Genomic DNA, 9,482 nt, shown 5'->3' on the forward strand with positions numbered 1-9,482 from the left:
CCTCTCAGCCAATCTGCTCTCTCGGAGAGGGAAGACTCCTCTTTGATATCCTGAACTGCACTGGCTCATGGGGTGGGAAAAAATTAACAAACCATGTCCCATGTCTCTCACTAGACTACAACCCCAAACTAACCAGAACTGGTTCTGAGTTGTCAATAAAAGTCACTTAAGGGGTGAGAGTGTGATATGCATGCCATTGCCAGTGTGTTTTTAATAATCGCTACAGACAAGTCAATGAAGAGTATAGCATCCATTAATAGGTTGAAGAATAACAGCATTCATTAATAAATGGGTTGAGGCAAGACATGTGCCCAATGTTGCTATATACTCAAACCCTTACACCTGCCCTCATCATCATCATCATCATGATAGAACTATTAGTCCCAAAAGTTTTCTTCTTCTTTTTTTTTCTAATTCTATTTTAGTTTAGGATTAAAACACATTGCTTGTGACAAAATATCCTGACGGAGTGATGGGCCTCATATTATACACATGCAGCCTTTAGTTAAATGAGTGACGTATACGGTAGCCTGGCTTCAACGCCCCATGGCCAAGAGGTCAAAGACCTGTTTGTCTTAAAATCTCCTCTAAAAACTCAGTCAAATTCAGTCCCCTCTTCTGCTCGGTGACAATCGAGAATCGACAATCACTCAACGGTTTCGCAGGAGCGAGGACCCCAGCTATGATGCAGCGGACTTTGTTTAGTAGGGGCGCACTGCTCGCGCAACAGGCAACGACCCTGGAGGGTTCGCTGGCCTCCAAGAGTGCGCCTCTGCTGCAGCGCCTAGACCGCTCCATGTCCTCCTTGCCGGTCCCGCCGCCGGCCTGCATGCTCCGGCCGCTAGAAGCACCGTACCGCTACCTTTTTGGACCTGGACCTTCGAACGTACCGCCACGAATCCAAGCCGCAGGTGGAAGGCCTATAATCGGCCACCTACACCCAGAAATGTATGAGGTAAATAATGTTAACAGCTCTTCTGTTGCCGGGAAGTTGACTGGCATCTTATAAGTCAATGCAGAGAGGTGGCCTTGGCTTTTACGCATGCGGTTGTTTCTTTGCGGTGCTGTTGAGCAAGGATCAACTGATATGATTGAAGACTTTTTCAACACCTTAGTCTGCGTCATCATAGTGAAATTCCGCAAAACCAAGTGAATTGATACACTGCCCAAAATGTATGTATTCAATTTGCTATATGTGCTTCCTAGATAATGAACGACATTAAAAAGGGGATCCAGTACGCCTTTCAGACGGAGAACAACATGACGATATCAATGAGCGGTTCCGGACACGCTGCTATGGAGTGCGCGGTGTTCAACACCGTGGAGCCCGGAGAGAGCGTGCTCGTGGGCGTCAATGGCATCTGGGGAGAGCGCGTGGCAGAGATCGCGGAAAGAATGGGTGCGTATTTACGCACGCGCTCCTTGGCTCTCCAAAGAAGACTACATGTGTCCAAATTATACTTTCCATTACATTGTCATTGGCTGCATGTGGTCCTCCTGTACGATATTACAATTTGATTGTATTATGATTTTTCTTTAGGTGCTAATGTAACTCGAATGGTCAAATCACCTGGTGGATGTTTCAGCCTTCAGGAAATTGAACAGGTAGGCCTATTATGTCTGCTACTACTGAAATGGAAACCCTGTATCCATACACCCTCAAGCTTTTTAAGTCTCAATCTACTTTTACCATACTTCTATCCCTATTTTGCATGTAATTGTAGAATATTTAAGATAAGAGATTCTACATTTTCAAACGTCATAATATTATTGAAATAATAATAACAATTATTATTATTATTAGCCTATAGGCCTAATAATAATATTAATAATAATAAAGTAAAAATCTTTCAAAAATGGTGGGCCTGTAAAGCTCACACCATGCATGATGCTTGTGAACATCCATTTTAAGTATAAAATAGGGCTTAAGTGATTAATTGATGCCTGAAAAACAATATGCATAGATTTCTTCATTTTCTTTTTGCATTATATAATGTATGTCTAATGCAATCTCTCTCGTGCATCTGTAGGCCATGGCTAAACACAAGCCTGTTCTGTTTTTCCTCACACACGGAGAGTCGTCTGCCGGCCTCTGCCACCCAGTAGATGGCATTGGAGACATATGCCTGAAGTGAGCCCACGTGTACGTTTGTCAAGCATGACTGCTGATGTGTTCATGATATAACTCTCTAATCCTCTGGCTCTCTGCTCCAGACACAATTGCCTCTTCCTGGTTGACACAGTTGCATCACTGGGGGCAGCACCTATCTTCATGGACAGGCAAAGTAAGGGGCAGGCAAATGATTAATTTGTGCGTGTGTGCGTGTGTGTGTGTGTGTGTGTGTGCGTGTGTGCGTGCGTGCGTGCGTGCGTGCGTGCGTGCGTGCGTGCGTGCGTGCGTGCGTGCGTGTGTGTGTGTGTGTGTGTGTGTGTGTGTGCATGCATGTGTGTGCATGCATGTGTGTTTGAGATCTAATCTGTAAGCGTTTTCACAGAAATTGACATCCTGTACACTGGTTCCCAGAAGGCTCTGAATGCACCCCCTGGCACAGCGCCCATCTCCTTCAATGAAAGAGCATGGTGTGTGAGTGTGTGTACACACTTGTGTTCGACTGTGCATATGTTATTATATTTCAAAATGATGTGAGAGGGGGAAGAAATGAAACCTGAAGCAAACATTCATTTCTCTTTCTGTATATTATGACCTTCCACAGCCAGAAGATGTTTAACAGGAAAGTAAAACCAGTATCCTACCTCTTTGACATGACTCACCTGTCAAACTACTGGGGCAATGACGGACAACCAGCCAGACTGTAAGTCCACTGAACACAGACTGGACAGAGACTTTTAACCTTTTCAATTTCAGCGACCTCCGGTTTGACATGCATTAGAGATACTTGAGAGATACGTGCATTTTATTTTTTCTCTGGGCTAAGCAGTTAGGATGGATACCACATGGGCTCTAATTTGCTGCATGTCACTCCCCTACTGTGTTTCCTGTCTCTCTCTCTCTCCTGTAACAGTCAAATAAAGGCTCAGAAAAGACTCCCCAAATCTACTGAATCTTCAGAGTGCATTTGGTTCCATTTCGTACAATCGCAAACTTACAGACAAGTAAACGGTCCATTTTGTTCAGGGAAGCCTCCCCAAAGTCCTGACGTTGAGAACCACTGATCTAAGCCACCATAACATATCCACAATATAGCTCTGCGGTCGGGAAGAAACCACCTAACTCCAAAATGTTCATTTTTCAGAAAATGAGAGATAATAACAAATTGCAGGAAATGAAGAAAACCGTATAATTTTGAAAACAAAGCAATATTGCCTCATCGAAGTTGGTGTTGTGACTTTATATATTGTCAATTACTAGCAGGAGAAATGTGGTGGATAGTTTGAGGGTCCAATGGAGTTAAGAGGTTTTGTCCAAAGAACTTTTTACTGAATTATTGTTTTAAAAAAACATACAGACGTTAAAGGTGTCCAATATAGCACTGATTCATGCAAAACAATCAAAAACATAAAAAAATGTAGTTTCAGCAACGATATGCAAAATTCTACTACAAATTGGTTCTTGCAAAAGAAGTAATTTAACAAGAATGAAAAAAAAAGTAGGCTATTTCATATATTGTGCATTTGTAAAGATTATTGAAGATGACAGGTGAAGTGACAGGTTGTTTGTGTGTCCTGTTTGTTAGATATCATCATACAGGCCCTGTTTCTGGATTCTTTGCCCTAAGAGAGAGCCTGGCCATTCTTGCAGAAAAGGTAACGGTTCCCTGTTACTATTTTGAGAATGATTGACTTTTCCTCCGTGAGGCAAGGCATGCTGGTTATTCTGATGTCAGATTGCCTTACATATTTTACACATACTGCATATATTATGGCAGATGAGCCACAGCAGGCCTACATGACACGTCAGCAGCAGCAGCAGAGCATAAACAGAAGAGTTACTTGGGCCAATACGCCTGGAGTGTCTTCTCTCACTATCACTTCTATCTTCAGACAAATCCAAATATTCAGAGTGACCTGTTCATGTTTTGTCTGGTCTCACGTTCAACCTAACACCTCTGCCCCCACATGAGGTCATATTGAGCAACTGATCATTATATGATCAATGACAACTATGACAAAGTCTGCTAAATTCAAACTTGTTTTGGAGTTGTCCCTGTATTTACGCATGTTGTTGTTGTGGTTATCGACTAGCAAAAATGATAACCGAAATAGATCAAGCTTTGATATCTAGCCTCGCTGGCTAGCATAAATCATATTTCTATTAATTCACATAATTTGGTCTCCTCCCTGTTCCTTTACTTTAGTGGACATCAATCTCACTGGGTTTTTCCTTGTTTCCCTGTTTGCTCGGGCCTCATGTCTTGCTCATGGTCATTATGGTGGCACAGGTATTGATGTGGTCTCTGTACCCCTCTAGGGACTGGAAGAGTCTTGGAGGCAACACAAGGAGGTAGCAGCCTACCTCTACAAGGGACTGGAGGACCTGGGTCTCAAACTTTTCATTCAAGACAGGGTGAGGCTCAGAAACACACCAATACAGGACATTTTAACATGCATAGTGCTTAGAGTTCCTCTATAGTCTATATCTGATCTGTCAGGCAATACTGTTTGTGTTGCTCTGCACCAGAACAAGTCTATGGTGGGGTTCTCCCTAGATATCAAGTAATCACCAGCAGCTAATTTCCAACTCCTAGGAATTGCGGCTGCCCTCCGTCACCACCATCTCCATCCCTGAAGGCTATAACTGGAGGGAAATACTGGCATATGTCATGAAGCACCATAATATGGAGTTCACTGGGGGCCTGGGCCCCTCTATGGGCATGGTGAGAACCTTTGTTTTTTATATACAGGTATATCAATCTGCCACACTGCCAGCTGTGAGCTGAATAGCACAACTGAATCTTCCGATATTCCTTCAAAGAAGTATGGATACTGCTGACTTTTACAACTAGCTCAATCAAGGTCACATCACTCAGTTGGAATGATTTGTGTTAGCTACTAAACAAAATGTCCACATAATTCTAATGAGTGTTGTATTATGTTTTCATAAGGTGATACGAATTGGATTGATGGGGTACAACTGCAAGACGACAAATGCTGACATGGCACTGGCAGCCATGGCAGATGCTCTCAAGAACTGCAAAAAGAGTAAAGCATAGAGGAAAGGACTCTCATTCCATGATCCCTTTTATTGTCATTCATTAAGGGAAAGAAAATATGCTGTGTTCTACAAAAGGTCAACTGTACTACAGTATGAGAGGTTCAGGTTCACACCATGACAAATATTAGGCTACTGGATTCAAAAATACAATTTCAATTTAGGCATTTAGCAGCCGCTGTTATCCAGACTGACTTACAAGTGCAAGGTCGGAGTATGTTCCATTAATAAATAATACATATCATAACATAACATTTATGAAATGTCATATGTTTATGAAATAACATATGTGAAAATGCCAACATGGCTTTCCTCGTTAGTAATTTAAAAATATACTGAACATTATATATGCCACTATACACAGAATGTCGAAACTATTGAGGATGTCAATAAAGTGTGCATTATTTTCCTGTTCTCTGGCTTCATTGTGTATATAGGGACTGTTTCAATCCTCAGGCCCTCTGTCCCTGACTACTCTGTCCCCAATGCATATACTCTCTCTCTCTCTCTCTCTCTCTCACACACACACACACACACACACACACACACACACACACACACACACACACTGTGCAGTGTGCACTGAATATTAGCATAACTTTGAATAAGACAGCTGAAAGGCTGCTCATTCCTTGGAATCACAATAAAGTGCAAACAAAAACAACTTCCTACAAAAATATTTAACACACACACACACACACACACACACACACACACACACACACATATATATATATGCGTGCATGTTGTTGAGTGTGACCAAATAAATGGGGTACGACTACGAACCCCTAGGATACTACATTTCCCATGATCCCTTAGTACAAAGTGGGATGGTATCAAATTGTCGCAGAATGGTGTACGTTTTAAGTTGTCCTTAATTCACCGCTACTTGATCTTGCTCTCTGTAGACTTACTACAACAGTGTTAAAAATCGTGATTGATCGAACAGCCTTTATCAATGTCCTGCCCGTTTCATCAGACAGGTAAATATTTTATTTCAAATTGGAACGGAACTGTACTTTATTATAGCCAGCGGCCAGCCCCAGCGGGTAGGCTACTTATTGTCAGTGATGAGTATGACCTGATTTCAACCTGAAGTGCCTCAGTGCCTGATGTGCAGTCATGATCTAAATCAGTGGTTTTCAACCCTTTTCATGTATGCTGTATTGCTTGATGTTGGTACCATTAGGAGAGATAACAGGCAAATGTTGATCAAAATAAATAACAATCCTTCTACATTGAGTACATTCTCTAATTGTGTATACTTCTTGTAAATTAAGTAATGCAGATGTTTAACAACTCTTGAGAGTGTAAAATGAATCCAAATTTACCCATAAGGCTCCACTTGGTTTAATTTTACAATCTCAAGAGTTAAATGCGGAGCAAGTGGCCATGGTAAGAAAAATAATTTATCTCGACCGGTCGAATAATTAATTTGACTGCCTGGCAAAAGAAAGATATATAAGGGTTAGCCGCAATTTGCAACTCTAGATTTTTTTACAATGGGCTGAATCTAGAGTTGCAATACCCTCCATCAACTTCCTATTCATGTTTTTTGGTTTGTGATCTCCTGGTCTTAAATGACATTAAACTCACCAACATTGCAGCTGCAGTCCAAGCTTGAATTATCCTCTTTCAATCTGCTGTCGCTTGTTTTTCATAAAAATCCCCCGTAGAGATGTTATGAGCTACTTTCTGTCCAAAATATTCCAAGAGTGACAATATCCCGCCATTTAGATTTTTGCAACGTGCCGTAAAACAAGACGTGAGGGGGAGCGCTTGTTTAATAGAATCTTACCTGCGCAGGTAAGACACCCAAAGAAGAGGCCGACGCCCTAGGGAGGGAGGGACGCTATTAAACAAGCGCTCCCCCTATATATGGGAGTAGAACATTTCAGATATAGCCTGCCCTATATATTATATTGCATGCATAGAATGCACACACACACAAAAACAAACAAACAAATATGTGTACCGGACCGGTATATATCTTAATAATTTTGTGTTGTCCTCCTCAGCCGAGCTGAACCCTGCCCTCCAGCCTCTTGACTGGCTGCTGGGTAAATGGCAGTCAGATGAACCAGGAGAGGGCTCCTTTTCCAACATTCCTCATTTCCGCTACACAGAAGCCCTATGCTTCAGTCATGTCGGCCAGCCTGTCATCAACTTTATGTGAGTTTGATTTGAAGGGAGGAGTAGTTATCCCGTCTGTACGGCTGTTAAACCCTTGGAGTCCTTGGTTAATTTCTGCTTCATATGGTTGGCAGGTTTAATGCATGCGATGCCGATACCAAAAAGCCCATGCACAGGGAGTGCGGCTTCATCAGAATGCAGCCAGGCACCAACAGAGTGGCATTCATCATTGCACAGAACTCGGGTATATACACGCACGCACACAACTATTTATATACACAGGTCTTCAGTTACGTGTGAAAATTATTCTTATACATGTAGGTAATTTTCTTTATAAAATAAAGTTTAAAAATTGATATCCGGCTGGCATAAAGGTAAAACAATCCCCCCCCCCCCCCCCCTGGCTCCATCTTGTCCAACCTTTTTCACAGCAGCCATTTTGACATGCAGGTAAACACAGGTGTTGTCACTTGTCAGTGATATATGTAAGGATGTGTTCCATTCAGCTGAAACAGAGTAAATAGTAGTACTGCACTTCCAGAAGGTGGCATGTCCGTTTCCTTTTTTTTCCATAGCTTCGTTTGATCAAAGACGATGGGATGAAGACCTCCAACTTAGACTGAATTCCTGTATGTTTCACATAGGCTTAGGAGAGGATAGGATATGAGTCTCTTAACTGGCTTATGGCCAGTGACGTGCCTGACGTAGTGAAAGCATTAATTGCAATGGAATCATGAGCATAGATTATGACTGACTACTTTGCCCCATATAATGAATGCATGAATGAAAGAAATATTTGACCCATTCTTCACAAGCCTCCATCACTGATCCTCACCACCAGCTCACCCGGACTATAATGTGAGGAAGGCAGTAGGCCCTGATAACAACAACCTTACAGTACTTATTCTGTAAGGCAGCAGATTGTGCTTCCCCTGCGGGAAGCATAATCTGCTGCCGAGCCAGTCAAATGAAGCTATGGGAAACTGAATAGGAAACGGCTATGCCACTTTCTGGAAACATGGGAGTACATTTATGCATGGACTACAGAGTCCATTTTGCATGTTGGCACACTGGAAAGGCTCTGCAACACTAAACTGTATACCAGTGATTTCATTCATGTCAATATGAAAAAGTCTCTTGGCCGTGATTGCTGGTGGGAAGCGAGCAAAGGTTCAGCCTGTTCAGTGGAGAGGGGATCTGGCAGACATACTGTAGTATGCATTACATGCTCCCAGTGAACCTCCTTGCTGTCGGGTGGAACATGGTGACTCCATGTGTATCGGAAGAGGCAAGGCACGTAGTAGTCTACACTAGAGGGTAGCACAGGTCCAAGGACCGAAACGGGACACCCTCCCCAGGCCAGCAGTGGCAGTTTGACAGTGACCGTAGTACCCATGGAGGGAAATGGCAATAACTAAAGTGTGGGAAATGGTTCGGAAGGAAGGTTTTTCATAAAAGCTCACGCGCGCTATAGATTTTTCCGGTGTGTGAAACAACTGCAACCAAGTATATATCAGGCATAAGACTTCTATAAGCGTGAGAGTGATATAGACACACACACAGACACACACACACACACTTTTGAGTGCCAGTTTCTCTTGTGGTACAGGCCTGGTGGAGATCGAGGAAGGGGAGATCACAGGACAGCAAGTGAACCTCCAGTCTCAGGCTCTGGCAAGAACATCTTTTGCCAAGGAACCACATGTAAAGGAGGTCAGACTATGTTTCTGTGATCCAACTGAGTTATCAATTACCTGTACATGAAGATAGATTGAAAAGTGGTGAAGTGGTCCTTTAATCATGCACTCAACTGTCATACAAGCTAGCGTTATATTTTGCATTTAGCAAGTATGCCAATGTTGTCACGGACACCCGCTATTCTTCCCCTTCTCTCAGGTCACCAGAGTGTTCCAACTAAGACCAGACGGGAAGCTGGAGCAGACGGTTTCCATGGCAACAGAGACACAGCCGCTGATGCAGCATTTGCACATCACCTACCAACGAGCACCGTGACTCATCAGTCAGTCCATGGATACATGCAGAATGCAGATATCTTTGCTTTAATACTCTACTGCGAAAAATCAGTATCTGTAGTCTGATCATGTTAACATTTCACTTGGCAAACAGAAATAAAGTGCACAGTCATTGTTTAGGTAATGCATTCTACACACATTTTATT

At 42.6% G+C, this 9,482-nt stretch overlaps 2 protein-coding genes across 2 annotated transcripts; both read left to right on the top strand.

The window, feature by feature from the left end:
- Window positions 1-682: 682 nt before the first annotated feature.
- Window positions 683-5,242, top strand: agxtb (alanine--glyoxylate and serine--pyruvate aminotransferase b; the record flags this gene model as incomplete). The annotated part of the gene is made up of 11 exons (XM_080777367.1): window positions 683-955; window positions 1,207-1,399; window positions 1,541-1,605; window positions 2,031-2,131; window positions 2,215-2,285; window positions 2,496-2,580; window positions 2,715-2,813; window positions 3,696-3,765; window positions 4,430-4,525; window positions 4,707-4,835; window positions 5,064-5,242. The coding sequence occupies 11 exons, from the start codon at window positions 683-685 to the stop codon at window positions 5,169-5,171; spliced, it is 1,290 nt and encodes a 429-aa protein (XP_080633493.1). The 3' UTR covers window positions 5,172-5,242.
- A 774-nt stretch (window positions 5,243-6,016) lies between these two features.
- thap4 (THAP domain containing 4) lies at window positions 6,017-9,437 on the top strand. The gene is made up of 5 exons (XM_080777808.1): window positions 6,017-6,153; window positions 7,189-7,342; window positions 7,438-7,547; window positions 8,913-9,016; window positions 9,200-9,437. The coding sequence occupies exons 1-5, from the start codon at window positions 6,129-6,131 to the stop codon at window positions 9,314-9,316; spliced, it is 510 nt and encodes a 169-aa protein (XP_080633934.1). The 5' UTR covers window positions 6,017-6,128; the 3' UTR covers window positions 9,317-9,437.
- The last annotated feature ends 45 nt before the right edge of the window (window positions 9,438-9,482 follow it).

Source organism: Protomyctophum bolini, assembly GCF_963924005.1.
Source record: "Protomyctophum bolini genome assembly, chromosome: 12".
Classification (NCBI taxonomy): domain Eukaryota; kingdom Metazoa; phylum Chordata; class Actinopteri; order Myctophiformes; family Myctophidae; genus Protomyctophum; species Protomyctophum bolini.

Excerpts from the sequence above, each read along its gene's own strand:
- thap4 (XM_080777808.1), top strand. The coding sequence starts at position 6,129 with ATGTCCTGCCCGTTTCATCAGACAG. Across the intron at positions 6,154-7,188 it reads CTGCCCGTTTCATCAGACAG|CCGAGCTGAACCCTGCCCTC; the intron begins GTAAATATTTTA and ends TGTCCTCCTCAG. Across the intron at positions 9,017-9,199 it reads AGGAACCACATGTAAAGGAG|GTCACCAGAGTGTTCCAACT; the intron begins GTCAGACTATGT and ends CCCTTCTCTCAG.